At 38.5% G+C, this 24,453-nt stretch overlaps 1 protein-coding gene across 3 annotated transcripts in view; it reads left to right on the top strand.

The window, feature by feature from the left end:
- Positions 1 to 24,453, top strand: part of CEP120 (centrosomal protein 120) — an 81,716-nt gene that overhangs the window by 16,345 nt on the left and 40,918 nt on the right. For 2 of the 3 annotated variants that reach the window (XM_043465911.1, XM_043465912.1), the window contains exon 6: positions 19,379 to 19,527. In XM_043465911.1, the coding sequence (XP_043321846.1) occupies positions 19,379 to 19,527 (149 nt within the window). Of the gene's footprint in view, positions 1 to 15,041; positions 15,397 to 19,378; positions 19,528 to 24,453 lie in introns of those variants that run through there. The other variant, XM_043465913.1, reaches the window with a different exon arrangement.

Below are 24,453 nucleotides of genomic sequence, written 5' to 3'. Positions count from 1 at the left end.
AATCCTGCTCATCAATTCTTTCACGGATTGTACCTACAGTGTTGTATCTAAAAAATCATTCCATAACTACAGTCACCCAGGTTTTTCCTAGGATTTAGTAGGGTTTGTACTTTGGTCTTTTAGGATTTAATAAAGGTTTGTACTTTACACTTAGATCTATGAACCATTTTGAGTTAACTTTTGTGAAGATAAAATAAGTTTATGTTCATATTTTTACATGTGGCTGTCCCGTTGTTCTAGTACCACTTGTTGAAAGACTGTCGGCTCCATTGTATTGTCTTTGCTACTTGGTCAAACATCAGTTGACAGTGTTTATGTCCGTCTGTTTCTGGGCTCTCTGTTTCATTGATCTGTGTGTGTTTCACGACTACCACACTGTCTTAATTACTGTAGCTTTGTAGTAAGTGTGTAGGTTGAGTAGTATCAGTCTAGCAACTTTGTTCTTCAATATTGAGGTGCCTATTCTGGGTCCTTTGCTTCTCCGTTGAAACTTTGGAATCATTTTGTCCTTATGCCCACAAAATAGCTTGTTGGAGTTTTGATTGGGATTGCACTGATTGTGTAGATCAAGTTGGAAGGACTGACATCTTGACAATATTGAATTGCTCTACTCATAAGCATAGAATTAGCTTAATTTATTTAGTCCTTTGATGTTATTTATCACAGCTTTATAGTTTACCTTGCATAGATCTTCTGCATGTTTGTTAGGCTTATTTCTAAGTACATAATTGTTTTGGGTGCTGATGTAAATGGTGTCTTATTTTGATGGTACATTGAAACATTTTATTTGATGTTGGAGTAGATAGTTGATTTAAAATTTTGTGTAACTTTCAGGTGTTAGAGCAAAGTGGTTCAGTTATACATATGCATATATCTGTTCTTTTTCAAATTATTTTCCCATTTAGGTTATTACAGAATATTGAGTAGAGTTCCCTGTGCTATACAGTAGTTCCTTGTTGATCATCTGTTTTAAATATAGTGTGTTTATTTAAAATTTGGGATTTTAAATAACTCCACCTTATCCCAAATTCCCAGTTTACCTCTCCCTCCCACCTTTCCCCTGGTAAGCATGAGTCTATTTTTCTATGTGTGTGAGCGTTTTTGTTTGTAAATAAGTTCAATTGTATCATTTTTTCAGTTTCTTCAATAAGGGGTATTGTATATTTGTCTTTCTTTGTCTGACTTCACTTAGTATAGTAATCTCTATGTAGATCTCTACAAATAGCATTATTTCATTGTTTTTAATGGCTGAGTAATATTCCATTGCATGTACATACTCTATCTTTCTTTATCCATTCGTCTGTCAGTGGACATTGGGTTGCTTCCATGTCTTGGCTATTGTAAATAGTGCTGCAGTGAACATGGGGTGCATGGATCTTTTCAAATTATGGTTTTCTCTGGATATATGCCCAGGAGTGGCTTCCCAGGTGGCACTAGTGGTAAAGAACCCACCTGCCTATTTAAGAGACACAAGAGACAGGGGTTTGATCTCTAGGTTGGAAAGGCCCCCTGAGGAGGGCATGGCAACCCACTGCAGTATTCTTGCCTGGAGGATCCCATGGACAGAGGAGGCTGGCAGGCTGCAGTCCATGGGGTGCAGAGAGATGGTCATGACTGAAGCACCTTGACATGCACATAGGTACACACGTGTGCCCAGGAGTGGGATGGCCGCATCATATGGTAGCTCTATCTTAGTTTTTTAAGGAATCTCCATACTGTTCTCCATAGTAGCTGTATTATTTAACATTCCTATGAAAACACTGTAGAAGGGTTCCCTTTTCTCTACACCCTCTCCAGCGTTTATTGTTTATAGACTTTTTTAAAATTTATTTTTTTTATTGAAGGATAATTTCTTTACAGAATTTTGTTGTTCTCTGTCAAACCTCAACATGAATCAGCAATGGGTATATATATATCCCCTCCCTTTTGAACCTCTCTCCCATCTCCCTCCCCATCCCACCCCTCTAGGCTGATACAGAGCCCTGTTTGAGTTTCCTGAGCCAGACAGCAAATTCCCATTGGCTATCTATTGTACAGATGGTAGTGTAAGTTTCCCTGTTACTCTTTCCATACATCTCACCCTCTCCTCCCCTCTCCCCCAGTGCACAAATCTATTCTCTATGTCTGTTTCTCCACTGCTTCCCTGAAAATAAGTCCTTCAGTACCATTTTTCTAGATTGTATATATGCGTTAAGTTCAGGTCAGTCACTCAGTTGTGTCTCTGTGACCCCATGGACTGCAGCATGCCAGGCTTCCTTGTCTATCACCAATTCCCAGAGCTTACTCAAACTCATGTCCATTGAGTTGGTGATGCCATCCTACCATCTCATCCTCTGTCGTCCCCTTCTTCTTCCGCCTTCAATCTTTCCCAGCATCAGGGTCTTTTCCAATAAGTCAGTTCTTCACATCAGGTGGCCAAAGTATTGGAGTTTCAACTTCAGCATCAGTCCTTCCAATGAATATTCAGGACTGATTTCCTTTAGGATGGACTGGTTGGATCTCCTTGCAGTCCAAGGGATGCTGAAGAGTCTTCTGCAACACCACCGTTTAAAAGCATCAGTTCTTCAGCACTCATCTTTCTTTATAGTCCAATTCTCACATCCATACATGACTACTGGAAAAACCATAGCTGTGACTAGATGGACCTTTGTTGGCAAAGTAATGTCTCTGTTTTTTAACATGCTGTCTAGGTTGCTCATAACTTTTCTTCCAAGCAGCAGGCATCTATTAATTTCACGGCTGCAGTCCCCATATGCGGTGATTTTGTAGCCCAAAAAAATAAAGTCTGTCACTGTTTCCACTGTTTCCCCATCTACTTGCCATGCAGTGATGGGACCAGATGCCGTGATCTTAGTTTTCTGAATGTTGAGTTTTAAGCCAACTTTTTCACGTTCCTCTTTTATTTTCATTGAGAGGCTGTTTAGTTCTTCTTCGCTTTCTGCCTTGAGGGTGGTGTCATCTGCATATCTGAGGTTATTGATATTTCTCCTGGCAATCTTGATTCCAGGTTGTGCTTCATCCAGCCCAGTGTTTCTCATGATGTACTCTGCATATAAGTTAAATAAGCAGGGTGACAGTATACAGCCTTGAGGTACTCCTTTCCCTATTTGGAACCAGTCTGTTTTTCCATGTCCAGTTCTAAGTGTTATGTATGCACTAGAATACAATATTTATCTTTCTATTTTTTGACTCACTTCACTCTGAATAATAGGTTCTAGGTTCATCCATCTCATCAGAACTGACTCAAATGCATTCCTTTTTATGGCTGTGTAATATTCCATTGTGTATATGTATCATAACTTCTTTATCCATTCATCTGTCCGTGGACATCTACATTGCTTCTATGTTCTAGCTATGGTAAATAGTGCTGCAATGAACAATGTGATACATGTGTCCTTTTCAGTTTTGGTTTCTTCAAGATATATGCCTAGGAGTGGGATTGCTGGGTCATATGGTGGTTTTATTCCTAGTGTTTTAAGGAATCTTCATACCATCTTCCATAGTGGCTGTATCAATTTACATTCCCACCAACAGTGCAAGAGCGTCCCCTTTCCTCCACACCCTCTCCAGCATTATTGTTTGTAGACCTGTTGATGGTGGCCATTTTGACCAGTGTGAGGTGATATCTCATTGTGGCATTCTGACCAGTGTGAGGTGATATCTCATTGTGGTTTTGATTTGCGTTTCTCTAATAATGAGTGATGCTGAGCATCTTTTCATGTGTTTGTTAGCCATCTGTATATCTTCTTTGGAGAAATGTCTGTTTAAATCTTTTTCCCACTTTTTGATTGGGTTGTTTGTTTTCCTGGCATGGAGTTGTGTAAGCTGCTTGTATATTTTGGAAATTAATTCTTTGTCAGTTGTTTCATTTGCTATTTTTATCTCCCATTCTGAGGGTTGTCTTTTCATCTTGCTTATAGTTTTCTTTGCTGTGTGAAAGCTTTTAAGTTTAATCAGGTCCCACTTGTTTACTTTTGTTTTTATTTCCATTACACTAGGAGGTGGGTCATAAAGGATTTTGCTTTGATTTATGTCCTCAAGTGATCTGCCTATGTTTTCCTCTAAGAGTTTTATAGTTTCTGGTCTTACATTTAGGTCTTTAATCCATTTTGAGTTTAACTTTGTGTATGGTGTTAGGAAGTGTTCTAATTTCATTCTTTTACATGTAGCTGTCTAGTTTTCCCAGCACCATTTATTGAACAGGCTATCTTTGCCCCATTGTATATCTTGTTTGTCAAAAATAAGGTCCCCATAGGTGCATGGGTTTGTTTCTGGGCTTTCCATCTTGTTTCATTGGTTTATATTTGTTTTTGTGCTAGTACCATACAGTCTTGATGACTGTAGCTTTGGAGTATAATCTGAAGTCAGGAAGGTTGATTCCTTCAGTTCCATTCTTCTTTCTCAAGACTGCTTTGGCCATTTGGAGTCTTTTGTGTTTCCATATGAATTGTGAAATTTTTTGTTCTAGTTCTGTTAAAAAATGCCATTGGTAATTTGCTGGGAATGCATTGAATCTGTAGATTGCATTTGGTAGTATAGTCATTTCCACAATATTGATTCTTCCTACCCAGGAACATGGAATTTGTTTATGTTGTCTTTGATTTCTTTTATTAATGTCTTACAATTTTCTGTGTACAGTTCTTTTGTCTCCCTAGGTAACTTTATTCCTAGATATTTAGCTCTTTTTGTTGCAGTGGTAAATAGAATTGATTCCTTAATTTCTTTCTGATTTTTCATTGTTAGTATATAGAAATGCAAGTGATTTCTGTGTCCTGATTTTGTATCCTACATCTTTGATAAATTCTCTGATTAGCTCTAGTAATTTTCTGATACTATCTTTAGGGTTTTCTATGTATAGTATCATATCATCTGCAAACAGTGAGAGCTTTACTTCTTTTCTGATCTGGATTCCTTTTATTTCTTTTTCTTCTCTGATTGCTGTAGCTAGGACTTCCTGAATTATGTTGAATAATAGTGGTGAAAGTGAACACCCTTGTCTTGTTCCTGATGTTAGGGGGGATGCTTTCAGTTTTTCACCATTGAGAATAGTGTTTGCTGTTAGGGCTTCCCTGGTGGCTCAGAGGTTAAAGCGTCTACCTGCAATGCAGGAGACCCAGGTTCAATCCCTGGGTCGGGAAGATCCCCTGGAGAAGGAAATGGCAACCCACTCCAGTATTCTTGCCTGGTGAATCCCATGGAGGAAGGAGCCTGGTAGGCTACAATCCACGGGGTTGCAAAGAGTCAGACACGACTGAGATACTTCACTTTCACTTTCACTTTATCATATACAGCCTTTAATATGTTGAGGTAGGTTCCTTCTATGCCCAGTTTTTGAAGAGTTTTCATCATAAATGGGTGCTGAATTTTGTGAAAGGCTTTTTATGCGTCTATTGAGAGGATCATATGGTTTTTATCTTTCAATTTGTTAATATGGTGTATCACATGGATTGATTTGTGTATATTGAAGAATCCTTGCATGCCTGGAATAAACCCAACTTGATCATGGTGTATGAGCAATTTGATGTGTTGCTGCATTCTGTTTACTAAAATTTTGCTGAGGATTTTTGCATCTATGTTCATCAATGATACTGGCCTGTGGTTTTCTTTTTTTGTGTTGTCTTTGTCTGGTTTTGGTATCAGGGTGATGGTGGCCTCATAGAATGAGTGTGGAAGTGTTCTTTCCTCTGCAGTATTTTGAAAGAGTTTTAGAAGGATAGGCATTAGCTCTTCTCTAAATGTTAGAATTCTCCTGTGAAAATATCTGGTCCTGGGCTTTTGTTTTTGGGGAGATTTTTGATCACAGCTTTAGTTTCGGTGCCTGTAATTGAGTTGCTCATAATCCCTATTTCATGTTGGTTCAGTCTTGGAAGATTGATCTTTTCTAAGAATCTGTCCATTTCTTCCAGGTTATTCATTTTATTGCCATATAGTTGTTCATAATCTTCTCTTACAATCCTTTGTATTTCTTCATTGTCTGTTGTAACCTATTCTTTTTCATTTCTAATTTTGTTGATTTGATTCTTCTCTCTTTTGCTCTTGATATGTCTGGCTAAAGGTGTCTCAATTTTGTTTATCTTCTCAAAGAACCAGCTTTTAGTTTTATTAATCTTTATTATTGTTTCTTTTATTTCTTTTTCATTTATTTCTACTCCGATCTTTATGAATTCTTTCCTTCTACTAATTTTGGGGTTTTTTTGTTCTTCTTTTTCCAGTTGTTTTAGGTGTAAAGTTAGGTTGTCTATTTGATGTTATTCTTGTTTCTTGAGGTAGGATTGTATTGCTATAAACTTCCCTCTTAGAACTGCTTTTGCTGCATCCCATGGGTTTTGAGTTGTCATGTTTTCATTGTCATTTGTTTCTAGAAATTTTTAAATTTCCTTTTTGATTTCTTCAGTGATCTGTTGGTTATTTAGAAATATGTTGTTTAATCTCCATGTGTTTACATTTCTTACAGTTTTTTTCCTGTAATTGATACCCGGATTCATAGTGTTGTGGTCGGAAGATGCTTGATATGATTTCAGTTTTCTTAAATTTACTGAGGTTTGATTTGTGACCCAAGATGTGATCTTTCCTGGAGAATGTTCCATATGCACTTGAGAAGAAGGTGTATTCTTCTGCGTTTTGATGGAATGTCCTGAAGATACAATCAGTGAGATCCATATCATCTAATGTATCCTTATTAATTTTCTGTTTTGATGATGTGTCCATTGGTGTGAGTGGGGTGTTAAAGTCTCCTAGTATTATTGTGTTACTGTCAATTTCTCCTTTTATGTCTGTTAGTGTTTTTCTTATGTATTGAGGTGCTCCTATGCTGGGTGCATACATATGTACAATTGTTAAGTCGTCTTCTTGGATTGATACCTCAATTATTATGTAGTGTCCTTCCTTATCTCTTGTAATATTCTTTAAGATCTATTTTGTCTGATATGAGGATTGCTATGCCAGCTTTCTTTTGTTTCCTATTTGCGTGGAATATATTTTTCCATCCTCTCACTTTCAGTCTATATGTGTCTTTAGGTCTGAAGTGGGTTTCTTGAAGATAGCATATATATGTGTCTTATTTTTGTATCCATTCAGCCAGTCTGTGTCTTTTGGTTGGAGCATTTAATCCATTTACATTTAAAGTAATTATTGATATATATGTTCCTATTGCCATTTTCTTAATTGTTTGGGGTTTACTTTGTAGATTTTTTTCTTTTCTTGCATTTCTTGACTGTATAAGTCCTGTTAACATTTGTGGTGAAGCTGGCTTGGTGGTACTGAATTCTCTTTAACTTTTGCTTGTCTGAAAAGCTTTTTATTTTTCCATCAATTTTGAATGAGATCCTTGCTGGGTACAGTAATCTTGGTTGTAGATTTTTCCCTTTCAGTACTTTAAATATATCCTGCCATTCCCTTCTGGCCTGCAGTTTCTGCTGAAAGATCAGCTGTTAAATGTAAGGGGTTTCCCTTGTATGTTACTTGTTGCTTCTCCCTTGCTGCTTTTAATATTCTTTCTTTGTGCTTAGACTTTGTTAGGTTGATTAGTATGAGTCTTGGTGTGTTTCTCCTTGGGTTTATCCTGTGTAGGACTCTGTGCCTCTTGGACTTGATTGACCTTTTCTTTTTCCATATTTGGGAAGTTTCCAACTATAATCTCTTCAACTATAATCTCTTCCAACTATAATCCCTTTCTTTTTCTCTTCTTCTTCTGGGACCCCTATAATTCGAATATTGGTGCGTTTGATATTGTCCCAGAGGTCTCTGAGACTGTCCTCAGCTCTTTTCATTCTTTTTACTTTATTCTGCTCTTCAGAAGTTATTTCCATCATTTTATCTTCCAGCTCACCGATTCGTTCTTCTTCTTCAGAGATTCTGCTATTGATTCCTTCTAGGGTATTTTTAATTTCAGTAATTGTGTTGTTTCTCTCTGCATGTTTATTCTTTAATTCTTCTAGGTCTTTGTTAAGTGATTCTTGCATTTTCTCCATATTGTTTTCAAGGTTTTTAATCATCTTTACTATCATTATTCTGAATTCTTTTTCAGGTAGTTTGCCTGTTGCCTCTAAATTTATTTGAATTTCCTTGTTTCTAGTATGTTTCTTTATTTGTGTAGTATTTCTCTGCCTTTTCATTTTTTTTTTTTTAATTTATAGGGTTTGAGGTCTCCTTTCCCCAGGCTTCAGGGTTGAATCTTTCTTCCTTTTGGCTTCTACCCTTTCTAGGTTGGTCCAGTGGTTTTCGTAAGCTTTGGGTAGGGTGTGATTTTTGTTTGTTTGTTTTTCCTCTGATGGGCAAGGCTGAGTGAGGTGGTCTCCTGTCTGCCGATGACTGGGTTTGTGTTTTTGGTTTTTTTGTTGTTTAGATGAGGCGTCCTGCACAGGGTGCTACTGGTGGTTGGGTGATGCTGGGTCGGGTCTTGTATTCAAGTGGTTTCCTTTGCGTTTGTTCTCATTATTTGGTACTCTCTAAGGTTAGTTATCTGGTAGTCTGGGGTCTTGGAGTCAGTGTTCCCGCTCCAAAGGCCCAGGGCTTGATCTCTCTGGTCAGGAACGAAGATTCCACAAGTTGTTTGTTATGGTATTAAGTGAGATTAAAACAAATATCCAAAAATGAGAAACCAAAGATGAACCCCAGACAAATGACAGTTACAAAATCAGGCAAATAATAATTAAAATATTGGAATGTATACATATACATAAACACCCATGAGCAAAGTCAAAACAGTCCAACAAAAATATAGTAGATTGACCAGGTGAACAAAGGAAATCAGAAATCTATTTACCAGTTAAAAACAAAACTAACTAAAGCACAAACTAGAAAACAAAACTAAAGCTAGGTGCCAAGTGGGTAATAAAGCAGTGAAAACAAAACTAACAAATATGTCGAGAGGAAGGGAAGGAAAGAATAGATACGCAAAGTTAAATAGAGGTAGATGAAGAAGATTTATATACATTAAAGTTTAAATGCAAGGGGAAAAGAACGGTAGGGAAGGCAAACAAAGGAATAAATGTAGAAAAAATATAATAGGTTTAAAAAAATTTTAAACTAAAATTATAAAAAAGAATAGAAGAAGAAAAAAAAAAATGGAGGCAGGAAGAAAAAAGGAAAACTCCATAGAACTGCACAAGCCCAATGTAGAGGCAGAGGTTTATAACAACCATAAAAAATGTGACTGAGAGGGGGAAAAAAAAAGCTCAAAAGCTTAATTAGATTTCATAGTGTCAATAAAATCGACAACTGCAATGGGGTGGGGGTGGGGGAATAGAAAAAATCCCACAGAACAAGTCAAAACATAATAATAAATGTGTTTCTTGAGTCACTGCTGCCAGAGTCCTTTCTCTCGCTGGGAGTCCCAGTCCACCTCACCTCCCTGGGATGCCCTCTAACACTGTGCTGGTCTCTGGACCTGCTGTGGGGGCAGCTCAGATTCTAATCTGGTTCTACTCTTCTGTGTTGTTGCCTCCATGTCCCCAGCTATCAGAACTAGTGCGTTTTCTTTTGCGGGAGCTCTCAATGACCTTTATATATTCCATAGACACAGAGTCTGCCTAGATGATCGTGTGGATTTAATCTGCAGCTTGTGCAGCTGGTGGGAGGGTTTGGGTCTTCTTCCTTAGCCACACCGCCCCTGGGTTTCAATTGTGGTTTTATTTCCACCTCTGCATGTGGGTCGTCCACTGGGGTTTGCTCCTGAGGCTGCCCTGGAGGCCTTGGGTTTGCCCCTCTGAGGGCCGGGTGTGGAGGTGGTGCAGCTGCTTGGGTTGCAGGGGTTCTGGCAGCACCAGGTTCTCAGGGGGGTTGATGGCGAGGGCAGCAGGAAATATAGTGCTCCAGAAGGGTATGGCAACCAGCATTGGCCCATATGCTTTAGTACTGTTGCCTGGAGAACCTGCCTCCCTGACAGAGAAGCCTGGCAGGCCATGGTCTACGAGGTCTCAAAGAGTGGGACGTTACCAAAGCGACCCTGCGCACGTAGATGCAAGACTTCTTTTGCCTGTGCCGGCTCTGCCCCAGTGAGAGTTGAGCGTGAAGGTGGTGCAGCTGCTTGGCCTGTGGGGATCCTGGTGGCGTCAAGTGTGCAGGGACACAGACTGCCTCTGCTGTGGAGTTATGGCCCTGTCAGAGTCTTTTTTCAAGCCTCCTGTAGCTGGCGATCAGAAGGCCTCTTTGGCCGGTCTTTCTCCGCAGCTCCGCCCGTTCAGGCACTTAGAGGGCTCCCCCCCTGGCTGGGGTCATACTCTGTAGCTCAGTGCATCAGGCGTTTGATGGGCCAGCCTCGCTGTTGTTCAGCTGCCAATGCTGCTGTGTGGGGAGAGAAAGGCTGTGGTGATGGCTCCACCCATTACTCATGACTCAGCCGTGAAGTGAAGTTGCTCAGTTGTGTCCCCATGGACTCTTTGCGACCCCATGGACTGTAGCCTACCAGGCTCCTCAGTCCATGGAATTTTTCAGGCAAGAGTACTGGAGTGGGTTGCCATTTCCTTATTGCCTTGCTTCTGTGGCTTTTATGCTTCTATGGCAGCTTTCCTCTACAGGCATTTCCCACCACAGTCTCCTCCCTGACATCCCCTTGATCTGTCTCTCCACAGTCAACAGCAGTCCTCGCCCTGGGATTGCTCCACAATCCCTAAACTCCAGCTCCCAGCCACTGCGCTTTTCAGGGGACTTGCGTCCCTGTCCAGGGTATGTATGGCTGCAGTGAGGACTGTCTGATTCTCATTCCATTTAGCCTGCTACAATCAGCTGTTTCAGTGTCAGCCTTAAATGTTCCTCCTCTGACTCAGACAATTTCCCCGATATGGGGATTGGACTTCTGCTTTAGTTCCCCCACCTGCCGAGGGCAGGTCCAGTCCTACTGACACTCCTGTTTTTCCTCCTAGTTCCTTCCTCCTACCGAGTTTTGCATAGTATATATATTCTTTTCCACTGGTCAGGTACTCCTGTCCACTCTCAGCTGGTATTCTGCATGCACTTCTGTGTCTGAAGGTGTACTCCTGATGCATCCGTGGAGAGAGATGTACTCCATGTCCACCTGCTCCTCCACCATCTTGTTCTTTTCTTTATAGACTTTTTCATGATGGCCGTTCTGACTGCTGTGAGGTGATACTGCATTGTAGTTTTGGCTTGCATTTCTTTAACAATTTGTGATGCCAGGCACCTTTTCGTGTGTCTCTTGGCCATCTGTATGTCTTTGGAGAAATGTCTATATAGGTCCTCTATATAATGCCTATATAGGCCCATTTTTTAAAAAGGATTTATTTATTCAGTTTTGGCTACACTGGGTCTTCTTTGCTGTGTGTGGGCTTTCTCTAGTTGTGGCAAGCAGGGACTACTCTTCATTGCCGTGCATGAGCTTCTCATTGCAGTTGCTTCTCTTGTTCCGGAGCACAGGCTCTAGGCTTGTGGACTTCGGTATTTGTGGGGTGTGGACTTGGAAGTTGTGTTACATGGACTTATTTGTCCCATGGCCTGTGGGATTTTCCTGGGCCAGGGATAGAACCTGTGTCCCCTGTGTTGGCAGGTGGATTCTTAACCACTAGACCACCAGGAAAGCCCTTGCTGACCATTGTTTTGATGGGGTTGTTCATTTTCTTGATATTGAGCTGCATAAGCTGTTTGTAAATTTTGGAGACTAATCCCATTTCGGTCACATCGTTTGCAAATATTTTCTGCCATTTTGTGGGTTGTCTTTATGTTTTGTTCATGGTTTCTTTTGCTGTGCAAAAGCTTCTGTGTTGAATTAGGTCCCTTTTTTGTTTATTTTTTTAAGTTACTTTTTATTGGAATATGGTCAATATAAGGTGTTAATTTCTGCTGTATGGCAGAATGAATCAGTTATACACATATGTAGATCGTTTTTTTTTTAGGTGCTATTCCCATATAGGTCATTACACAATATTGAGTAGAGTGCTCTGTGCTATGTAGTAGGACCTTATTAGTTATTTAGTTATATATCATAGTGTATATATATCAATCACAATCTCCTAGTTTATCCTTCCCCGCTTCCCCCTTGATAACTATAAATTTGTTTTCTACATCTGTGACACCATTTTGTTCTGTAAATGGATGCATTTGTACCATGTTTTAAAATTCCACATATGAGCAATATCATATTTGTCTTTCTCTGACTTTCTTCACTTAGTATTACAATCTTTGGGTCCATCCATGTTGTCACAAATGGCATTATTTGGATCTTTTTAATGACTGAGCAATAGTCCGTTGTATATATGTACCACATTTTTTAAAAACCATTCCTTTGTCAATGGACATTTAGGTTGCTTCCATGTGCTGGCTATTGTAAATAGTGCTGCAGTGAACTTTGGGATGCATGTGTCTTTTCAAATTATGCTTTTTTCTGGACATTTGACCAGGAATAGGATTGCTGGATCATATGGTAGCTCTTTTTAGTCCATTGGTTTATTTGTGTTTTTATTTCCGTTACTCTAAGATTGGAAAAGATATTTCTGAAATTTCTGTTAACAAGTGTTTTTCCTGTGATTTCCTCTTAACGGTTTTATAGTATCTGGTCTTATGTTTAGGTCTTTAACCCATTTTGAATTTATTTTTGTGTTAGAGAATGTTCTTATTTCATTCTTTTACAGGTAGCTATCCAGTTTTCCCAACACCACTTATTGAAGAGACTTCTCTCCGTTGTATATTCTTGTCTCCTTTTTCATAGATTAATTGACTGTAGGTGCATGGGTTTATTTCTGGGTGTCCTATCCTGTTCCATTGATCAGCATTTCTGTTTCTCTGCCAGTGCCATACTGTTTTGATTGCTATAGCTTTGTAGTATGGTCTGAAGTTGGAGTGCTTGATTCCTCCAGCTCGTTTTTCTTTCTCACAATTGTTTTGGCTCTTCAGGGTCTTTTGTGTCTCCATACAAATTAAAAAATTTTTTGTTCTACATCTGCAAAAAAATACCTTTGGTAATTTGATGGGGATTGCATTGAATCTGTAGATTGCCTTGAGTGGTATAGTCATTTTGAGAATATTAATTCTTCCAATCCAAGAATTTGGTATCTGTTTTGTGTTATCTTTAATTTCTTTCGTAAATATTTTATGGTTTTCTGAGTACAGGTCTTCTGCCTCCTTAAGTGGGTTTATTCTAGGTATTTTATTACTTTTGATGTCATGATAAGTGGAATTATTTCATTAATTTCTCTTTCTGATCTTTCATTGTTAATGTATTAAAATACAAGAGGTTCCTGTGCATTAATTTTGTATCCTGCAACTTTACTGAATCCATTGTTGTAGTTTTCTGGTTGCATCTTTAGGATTTTCTATATATAGTGTCATGTCATCTTCTAACAGTGATAGTTTTGCTTCTTTTCCTATCTGGATTTCTTTTGTTCCTTTATCTTCTTTGACTGCCATGGCTAGGACTTCTAAAACTATGTTGAATAGAAGTGGCGATAGTGGATGTTCTTGTCTTTTTTCTGACCTTAGAGGGAATGCTTTCAGCTTTTCACTTTTATGAATGATGTTAGCTGTGGGTTTGTCATATATAGCCTTTATTATGTTGAGGTAAGTTCCCTCTTTGCCACTTTCTGGAGAGTTTTCAATCATTAATGCGTATTGAATTTTGTAAAAAGGTTTTTTTTGTATCCCCTAATATAAGCATATGATTTTTTAATATTTATTTATTCTTATTTTGGGCTGTGCTGTGTCTTCATTGCTGCATGGGCTTTCTCTAGTTGTGGTGAGCAGGGGCTGCTCTCTGAGGCGGTGCTCAGGCTTCTTATTGCGGTGGCTTCCCTTGTTGCAGAGTCCAGGCTCTAGGGCCACAGGCTTCAGTAGTTGCAGTTAAGGGGTCTAGAGTGCAGTCTCAGTAGTTGCATGGGCTTTGTTGCTCCATGGCATGTGGAATCTTCCCAGATGAGGGATCGAACCCGTGTCTCCTGCATTGGCAGGGGGCTTATTATCCACTGCACTACCAGGGAAGGCCCTGAGCATATGGTTTTTACTCTTCAGTTTGTTGATGTGATGAATCGTGCTGATTGATCTCCAGTACTGAAGAATCCTTGCATCCCTGCAATAAATTCCAATTGATTGAGCTGGGTGATTCTTTTAATATATTGTTGGATTCAGTTCGCTAGCATTTTGTTTTTTCTGTCTGTGTTCATCAGTGATATTTGCTTGTATTCCTCCTTGGGTTTATCCTGCCTGGGACTCTCTGAACTTCCTGGCCTTGAGTGAGTGTTTTCTTTTTCATGTTAGGGAAGTTTTCACATATAATTTCTTCACATATTTTCTTGGGCCCTTTCTCTCTCTTCTCCTCTGAGAACCCTATAATGTGAATGAAAGTCGCTCAGTCGTGTCCATCTCTTTGCAACCCCATGGACTCTACAGTCCATGGGATTCTCCAGGCCAGAATACTGCTGTGGGTAGCCTTTCTTTTCTCCAGAGGATCTTCCCAACCCAGGGATTGAACACAGGTCTCCCACATTGCAGGCAGATTCTTTACCAGCTGAGCCAAAAGGGAAGGAAGCCCAAGAATACTGCAGTGGGTAACCTATCCCTTCTCCACCAGATCTTCCCGACCCAGGAATTGAACCAGAGTCTCCTGCATTGCAGGCGGATTCTTTACCAGCTGAGCTATCAGGGAAATAAATGTGAACGTTGCCTTTAATGTACCATGAGTCTCTGACTGTTCTCATTTGTTTTCCTTTTTTCCCCTTTATTCTGCTCTGCAGCAGCATATCCACCATATGTCTTCCAGCTCAGTTACCTGTTCTCTTGCCTCATTTAACTTGCCTTTGATTCCTGTAGTATATTTTTCTTTTCAGTTCTTGTAAGGTTGATCTCTGTTTGTTCTTTAGGTCTTCTGGCTCTTTATTAAACATTTCTTGTATCTTCTCATTCTCTGCCTTCATTCTGTTTTTAAGGTCTTGGATCATCTTTACTATCATTACTCTGAATTCTTTTTTGTGTAGATTGTGTATCTCCACTTTGTTGTTCTTCTGGGGTTTTATATTTTTACTTGATCTGGGAGCTACTCCTCTGATGTCTCATTTTGTCTACTTTCTGTGAATGTGGTTTTCATTCCACAGACTGCAGGGCAGTGAAAGTGAAAGTGAAGTAGTCATCATCGATTAGTCTTCTTGCTTCTGCTTTCTGACCCCTGGTGGATGAGGCCTAAGAGGCTTGTACAGACTTCCTTGTGAGAGAGACTGGTTCTGCCCACTTATGGGTGGACCTTGACCATCTCGGGGGCAGGGTCGTGTCAAGGGGTGTGTTTAGTGGGCAGCTGTGGGCTCAGAAAGACTTTAGGCAGCCTGTGTGCTGATTGGTGGGGCTGTGTTCCTGCTCTGCTGGTTTGACTTCAGGTATCCCAGCACTGGAGTCTACAGGCTGTTGGTTGGGGCCCAGATCCTGGGGAGAAAATAGCACCCTCCAAGAGAGCTCATGCCAGTGAGTACTCCCCAGAATTACTGCCACCAGTGTTTCTGTCCTTGCAGTGAGCCGTACCCAAGCCCTGCTTCTGCCAGAGACACTCTGATTCCAGCAGATAGGTCTGGCCCAGGCTTTTATGAGATCACTGTTTGTTTGTTTTTTACCCTGGTCGTGGTGTACAGGAGACCTTGTGTGCATTCTCCGAGAGTGGAGTTTTTGTTCCCTCCAGTACTGTGAATTTCCTGTAATCAAACCCTGCTTGCTGAGTTGAAAGCCAGTTTGTTCTGAGGGCTCTTTCTAATACCAGACCTCCAGGCTGGGGAGCCTGACTTGGGGCTCAGAACTTTCACTCCTGTGGGAGAACCTGAGGAATATAATTATTTTCCAGTTTGTGAGTTGCCCATCTAGTGGGACTGGCATTTTGATTTTATTGCATTTGTGCCTCTCCTGCCCTTTTGTGGCTTTTTCTTTGTCTTTGGATGTGGGATATCTTTCTTGGTAGGCTCCAGTGTTGTTGTGTTTTTGTTTGTTTTGCTTGTTTTTTGGTTGATGATTGTTCATCATTTAGTTGCAATTTTGATTTTTTTTGAGAAGTGAGCTTATGTACAATATTACTCCACCATCTTGTCTCCATGCTGGTTAACTCTCTGTAAATGGTGTTTTAAATTTCAAATTCTACTTTATTCTTGATCTGTAGGAAAGCAGTTGGTTTTTGCATGTTAACCTTGTCTGCTGCACTATAATTGTTTATTCTTAGTTCCAGGATTAGGGTTTTTTCCTTCTGTTTTTGGTTTTGGTTTTCCATAGATGGACATTCTACACTTACCTGCAAACAGAGAAAGTTTAGTTTCTTTCTTCCCAATCTGCAAGACTTTGTTTCCTTTCTTGTTTTACAGCAACAGCTAGGATTTCCAGTGTACTATTGAAAAGCAGAGTGAAAGGAGACATCCTTGCCTTGCTCTTGATCTTAGTGGGAAAGCCTCTCACCAATAAGTATGATGTTAGCTGTAGATTTTTATAGATGCTCTTTATCAAGGTAAGGAGGTTACTCCCTATTTCTAGCTTACAGACAATGTTTTATCATGAGTAAGTGTTGGATTTTGTCAGATGCTTTTTCTGCATGTATTGATAAGATCACGTGAGTTTTCATCTTTAGTCTGTTGACATAGTGGGTTATATTCATGGGTTTTTGAATGTTGAACCAGCTTTGTGTACCTTGAATAAATCTCATTTTGTTGTGGTATATAGTTCTTTTTGTGTATTCAATTTGATTGTCTAACACTTGGTTGAGGAGTTTTACATCTATGATCATGAGAGATGTAGGTCTGTTGTTTTCTTGTAATGTCTTTGCCTAGATTTCATATTAGGACAGTGCTAGTGAGCGACTTCACTTTCATTTTTCACGTTCATGCATTGGAGAAGGAAATGGCAACCCACTCCAGTGTTCTTGCCTGGAGAATCCCTGGGATGGGGGAGCCTGGTAGGCTGCCATCTATAGGGTCGCACAGAGTTGGACACGACTGAAGTGACTTAGCAGCAGCAGCCCCAAATAATGAGTTAGGAAATATTCTCTCTGCTTCTGACTTGTGAAAAAAAATTGTAGAGGATTGGTATAATTTCTTCCAGAAATTATGGTGAATGTTAGGTAGAATTCACCAGTGAACCCATCTGGATCCAGTACTTTCTGTTTTCTGAAGTTACTGACTCAGTTTCATCATATAGGCCTATTTTTAAAAAGAATTTTCTGTTTCATCGAGGTTATCCAATTTGTAGACATAGAGTTGTTTATAGTATTCTTTCATTAAACTTCTAATGTACATGAAATCTATAGTGATATCCCCTCTTTCATTTTTGATGATAGTAATTTGTGTCTTCCCCCCACTCCCCCAGGCTGGCTACATTCTTACTGATCTTTTTCAAAGAGCCGGCTTTTGATTTTGTTAATTTTTTTTCCATTGATTTCTTGGTTTCAATTTCATTGATTTTGGTTCTAGTTTTTATTATTTCTCTTCTGCTTACTTTTAATTTTACTTGCTCCTGTTTTCTTAAGATGAAAGTTTAGGTTATGAATTTTTTTTTTTTTTTTTTGTCTTTTAGTATGCCTTAAAATTTTTTATTGAAAGATGGACCTGATATACTACTAATGCAGTGAGTGGTAAGGGGGAGGAGAGCATTCTATTCAGAAGATCAGTTTCGGTCTTTTGGTGAAGATGTGTCCCCTGTACATTTTGGGCTTGTCTGACGCTAGATTTTGGTTAGGCATCTTTGGCAGGAGTATCAAGATGCTCTCTTCTCATTGCATTATGTTGGTTGGTGCACTATTTTGATTTAGTCTCATTACTGATGATGTTCACTTGATTATTTGATTAAGGTGGTGTGTGTCTGTGTTTTCCTTTGTAATTAATAAATACTTTGTGGGGAAGAATTAGAAATTTAGAAAAATATTTATTCTTCCTTATACCTTCAATTTATTTGTTTATATTATCTAAATACAGACTTACAGTTTTCTCTTAGTTTAGTGGATTATAATCTTTAACCATCATTATTTGTCACAGATTTGAGCATTAAGAACTCTTTTAATTATCTATTTTTTAGTACATCAGCAATTCTTTGAGTTTTTGGTTTTTTTTTTCTTTTTTTTTGGCCATAAGAAGATAGTCTAAGTTCATCTTATACTTTCCCTATCTCAGTCCTGGATTCAGCTATTTCCATAAGGAGCTGTGCTTCTCTTTAGAAAAGAATGATGTTTAGAAGTCAGGATTCAGCTGCTAGGTGTGCCAGTTGCTGTTGGGCTGTTGCCGTTCCCATGTATGTTTACACATGGATATATATACTCAAACACATGTACATGCACATACATCCTTTTGTATATTTATTTGTCCATATTTATACCTAACAACATAATACTCACATTGAAATGTTCAGTCCTTTTAATCCTTCACAAGATTTATCCTAGCGTTCTCCCTTTCTGAGAATGAGTAATGAGACCCATCATAGTTAGTATTTTGACTTTTATTTAAGTACTTTATTAAAGTACTTGTCAGGTACTGTGCTAAGTGCTTTATTTTACTTATCTAATTTGATCTTCTCAACAGCAGTGTAAAAGATTTTCAGAAGAAAAACTGGAGACTAAAGGAGATGGTATAAGTTCCCCATACAACCCACTGAATAGCAGAACTCGGGTTGGAACCTTGGTCTGTGCTCTTAACCATTAAGCTACTTTTAGCCAGTGCTGCCATAAGCATAATTCTTCAGGATTAACTCCTGAAGAAGTCAGGGTTTGCTGTGGTATACTGTATGCATGTATAAAGTTTTGGTAAGCCCTGACATACTACCCTTCAAAAGGTTGAACTAGTCTGTGCCTACCAACATGGACAGTGCTGACTTGCTGGCAGCCTCCCTAACACTGAATATTATCTGTTACTTTAGTTTTATGTAGTTTCTTTTTTCAACTTAATCAGTTGCAAAAACCCCTGTCCCTCTGCCATCTCTTCATAACAAAGCCTGTTTGTTTATATCTGTTCTCAAAATTGTTTACTGTTTCCTGTTATTCTTAGAACACTGTCCAGATGTTTCAGCATGGTCTTCAGGAAGACTTTATGATATGGCCTCTCTCCTCTTTCTGTACCTGAGTCTTTGCACTGTGGTCCAGCATGCCACACCTGTTTCAGTTCTCTAACCACATCCTTTGTCTTGCCTCTGAGGTTTTGTATGTATTGTTCCTTTTCCCTAGAATACCTTTCCCTCTATCTCGTCACTTTGCTCTTTTCAGCCAGGTTTTGCTTATTTTTCAGTTCACAGTTTAGATTCATTTCCTTCAGGCAACCTGTGATGCCTTTTCTATGTGGTTTATTAAACTGAAGTCAAAGGAAACCTTATTGAGGTATTGACTGTATCTGTGAAAATGGCCAAGTAAATGAAAAAGTATAAGCAGCTTTCAAACTCTTATACTAGTTTATGGCAAACTACAATGTAGTTAATTGTGTTTTTTTCCATACAGTACCTGCCAGCCTGTCTGGACTTGACCCAAAGGACATCGTGGCAGTGCTGAATGAGGAGGGAGGCTACCATCAGATCGGACCAGCAGGGTCCTGTACCGACTTCTTCATCATGTCAGTGACCATAGCATTCGCCACCCAGTTGGAGCAGGTGAGATTGGTGATTCACGAAGAATCTGAAAACATTTTATTTTTAAAATCTGTCTTTTAGGTATTGAAAAGACTTGAAAAAGTAGACTTAAAAAATAATTTAGAATAATGTTTTCTTTCACGTCAGAAAACATTTTTGTTTCAGGAAAAAAATAAATAGGGATGATCTTGGTAGTAAGAGAATAAATTAGATCTCTTAGAATTTAGAAGAAAGACCATGAGTAAACATTGTTTTACATTGTATTGTGTGACATTGTTAGGACTGGTATGAAATGATTCCCCTCTCTCACCCCCACCCCCAAGTATTAAATTATTTACTTTTTGGAGAAATGTATAATGTTGGGAACATTGTCTCAGTCATACCTTAATAGCCTATCAGGTCTGGGATTTGATTTTACCCTATTTACAGACTAATAAATTATCCCAAATGCTGCCAGAAGATAGTAGATTCTTAGATCAGGGATAAAGGAGTGTATTACTCTCAGCCCAGCAAACAATATGACTATCAGTGTATTTCTTTCAGTTTCTTCTACCCCAAGTACCGTGGCGGTGACATAGAGGGGCCTAGGTGGTTTCTCCACACTCACTGGGTATGTCCCAGTTTAGGAATACAGAATTTAGGCAGTGTACCACTTTTAGCACAAGCAGTACTAGTCTTTGTCTGGGAAGACATGTTACGAGGTTATGAGTTGCACAGTAGTGAGGGCCTCACAGTCGTGGTACACAGTAAGAATGTACCAACCAGGATGAATTCTGGCAGCATTCAGGCTTATTTGTTAGTTTGTAAACAAGGTAATATCTAATCCCAGAATGTGTGGAGATGCTTAAGGCCTATGGCTGATTATCTCTTCCCATCAATGGCTCAGCACAACAGTAGCTGTTATTTCCTGCCCTTTTCAGGATCAAGTGCAGTTTTTTTGACATTATGTTGATCTATAGTGTGTGAAATAAATTAATGTTTTTAAAAAAAAGAGACTATAACTTATGACTTTACATTTTTATCATACTATTCACTTTCTTAAGAGGTATACATTTTCCAGATAATCCACATGCATAAGTGAAATATGAGTTAGTGACCACACTAAATCTTTGTAAGGTTTATCAGGTAAAGATTTTTCTTAGGAAATAATATTTAGCTTTGTCACACTGAATGCATGCCCACTGCACAAAGTACTTTTATATATGCATTTTTTTTGATCATTTCTTTGAGAAAGAGTAATACTCTTTCTCTCCCAATTTGGTCCTGTCATTTTCTCCTTAACACTTTGTATGTGCTTTTGTCTTTCTCCATCAGTTTCCTTATTTTTTTCTTCTCTTCATAAAACTGCTTGTTGATTGCCCTGCTTAATATGCCTCACTGGTTGGGGGGAAAGCCAGCTACCTATTGTCTGTTCATTAATCACGTCAGAACACACATTAGATAATGATCCTATTGTATTTTTATTATGTTATTAAATACCTGCAAAGTATTTAAAATCGCTCCTTTATTTTTAAAAACATTTTTTCAGCTTCCCTGGGAAGGCATAATTGTTAATATTTATCAATCACTTACTTTTGTTATGTTTTGTGAAATACTTTGCTAATGTTGGGTTTAAATGTACCACAACTTTCGGAGGTTATTAGGTTTACTTTTGAGATAAGGAAACCAACTCTTGAGAAAGTTCTGTAACTAGTAAATATACTTAGGAATTTCCAGCCACAGGGTCACTTTCCACATTCTGTTGTTGCCGTATTTTGCTCCCTCTGAAGGAGTTTTGGAGTAAGATCAATTTGAGCTGGAGTCTCATTCTCATACTTACTAACTTCTTTAATTTAGGGAACTTACTTAACCTTTCTCAGGCTTGAATTTTCTTGGTTGTGTGGTATTGGTACTACCAGCTTTGTGGGTGTGTGTGAGGAATGAAATAAAACTAATGTGCCTAATATGTAGTTTGTATGTGTGAAGCTATACACACATACATAGTGAAAGCTAATCGACCTATTTGAATCCACCACTAAAACTAATTCAGTTCTTGGTAATACAAAGGAACTGATTAGGAGAAATCACTCAGCTTAGTTAAAAGTATAAAACAAGCTTGTCTGGCAAGCTATTTGAAATCTCTGATAAAAATTAAGCCAAATATGTAACTCCTAAGATTAAACAGAAAATTACCATAGAACTCAACAATTTCACTACTGGGTATATATCAAAAGAATTGAAAACATGGTATTCAAATAAAAACTTATACGTAAAATTCATAGCAGCATTATTCACAATCCCAGAATATCACAGAAATAACACAGTGACCATCCATGGATGAATGGATTAATTATACACACACACACAGTGGAATATTAGTGGAATATTATTCAACTGTAAAACAAATGAGGTACTGATGCATGCTACAACAAGGATGAATGTTGCAAGCATGCTGAGCAAATAAGCCATACATGAAAGGCCACATACTGTATGATTCCATTTATAAAAAAGTATCCAGAACAGGGCAAACTCAGAGAGACAAAAAGCAGATTTGTGAATTCCGGGGGTGGGAACAGTTGCAGGGGTGTGGAATGGGAGTGGCTGCTTAAAGATTCTGGTGTTTCTGCTTGGGGTGACGCGGAAAAGTTCTGGGACAAGCTGTGGTGATGGTTGCACAGTATTGTGAATGCACCTAATGTTACTGAAATGCACAGTGTTTAATGGTTAAAATGTTAACTTTTCTGTTACAGGTATTTTACAATAATTTTTTAAAACACACAAAAAAATAAGCCCAGTAATTTATTCATATCCTGCTATTGCTTAGTTTGTATTAAGTATTACTTGTTTGTATTAAGTATTAATACAAATTAATACAAATTAAAACTAAGTATTACTAGTTTGTATTACTTGTTTGCTTTTTTTTTTTTTTTGGACTAGCCCAAGGATTTTTAAAAATAGCATTTCAGCTTTCTTCTTCTCAAGCTAGTCAAAGGCCATGTGAGAGAACATTTAGTAGTAAAGAAACATATTTTTCAGATGCAGATAAGGGACTTAGAATACTGATACTGTAAAGTAGTAGAATGGAGGAGTGAGATTATAATAAAAATACTGGAAGATAATAATCTTACAAAGACTCCTTTTTAAATAGTGAAATTAAGGGTAAACAAAACAAAACTGTTTCTAAATCCAGGGGTGATAAAGGATTTTTAAAAGCATCTCTTCCCTTAATGGGAATTACTTAGAAGTAAGTGTACTATGAAATATAAAAGAGCTATCTTTATTTCTTATAATTTTTGTTGCTGCCTGATTACGGAAGAAGGGAAAAGAAAGTGAAAGTCTCTTTTAAGTAAACTCAGAAATAATCACCCATAAGGGCAGAATATTTTTTTCCTCAGATATTTTCTAATTCATGTAACAGTTGACTGTGTGCTAGGTAGAATTGTAGAAGTGAACATGTATTATTTCTTTTAATCCTTCAGATAACCATAGGAGAAGTGGAGTTGCAGAATGATTAAGTACTTGTCTAGTCTCAAGGCAAGCCATTGGTGGAACCAAGGTTGAGGACTGGAGAGTACTCCAGAATTTGTTCTTAATAACTACAGTATTAGTAGTTTTTGATTATGATTTTAGATTTGATTAATGATTAAAATCTAATCAATTAAACAAATACATTTTAAAGTATAGGATTAAAGTAATAACATATATAATAATACAGAGGTTCGTGACATTGTACAAGAGGCAGTGATCAAGACCATCTCCAAGAAAAAGAAATGCAAAAAGGCAAAATGGTTGTCTGAGGAGGACTTAAAAATAGCTATGAAAAGAAAAGTGAAAGGCAAAGAAGAAAAGGAAAGATATACCCATTTGAATGCAGAGTTCCAAAGAATAGCAAGGAGAGATAAGAAAGCCTTCCTCAGTGATCAGGGCAAAGAAATAGAGGAAAACAATAGAATGGGAAAGACTAGAGATCTCTTCAAGAAAATTAGAGATACCAGGGGAACTTTTCATGCACAGATGGCCACAATAAAGGACAGAAATAGTATGGACCTAACAGAAGCAGAAGATATTAAGAAGAGGTGGCAAGAATACACAGAGCTATACAAAAAAGATCTTCACGACCCAGAAGTAGCAGAAGTAGATGTTCTTCTGGAATTCCCTTGCTTTCTCTATGATCCAACAGATATTGGCAATTTGATCTCTGGTTCTTTTACCTTTTCTAAATCCAGCTAGTACATCTGGTGGTTCTCGGGTCACGTACTGTTGAAGCCTAGCTTGAAGAATTTTGAGCACTACCTTGCTTCATGTGAAATGAATGCAGTTGTACGGTAGTTTGAACATTCCTTGTCATTGCCCTTCTTTGGGATTGGAATGAAAACTGACCTTTTCCAGTCCCGTGGCCACTGCTGAGTTCCCAAATTGGCTGGCATGTTGAGTACAGCACTTCCACAGCATCATCCTTTAGGATTTTAAATAGCTCAACTGGATTTCCATCACCTCCACTTGCTTGGTTTGTAGTAATGCTTCCTAAGGTCCACTTGACTTCACACCCCAGGATGTCTGGCTGTAGGTGAGTGAGCACACCATCATGGTTATATGGGCCATTAAGACCATGTTTGTCTTTTGTTAATTCTTGCCACCTCTTCTTAATCTCTTTTACTTCCGTTAGGTCCTTGCTGTTTCTGTCCTTTATTGTGCCCATCTTTAAATGAAATGTTCCCTTAGTATCTTCCAGATTTTCAATCTATACCTCCATTCTTTTTCCAAGATCTTGGATCATCTTTAGTATCATTACTCTGAATTCTTTTTCACATAGATTGCCTATCTTCACGTCACTTAGTTACTGTTCTGGGGTCTTATCTTGTTCCTTTGTCTGGGACAGGTTCTTCTGGTATATCATTTTATCTTCCTGTGATTTCAGTTTCTCTTCCACAGGCTGTAGGATTGTAGTTCTTTTTTGCTGCTTCTTTC

The sequence above is a fragment of the Cervus canadensis genome, chromosome 4, assembly GCF_019320065.1.
Source record: "Cervus canadensis isolate Bull #8, Minnesota chromosome 4, ASM1932006v1, whole genome shotgun sequence".
NCBI classification, from domain to species: domain Eukaryota; kingdom Metazoa; phylum Chordata; class Mammalia; order Artiodactyla; family Cervidae; genus Cervus; species Cervus canadensis.
This window is presented reverse-complemented; position numbering and strand designations above follow the sequence as displayed.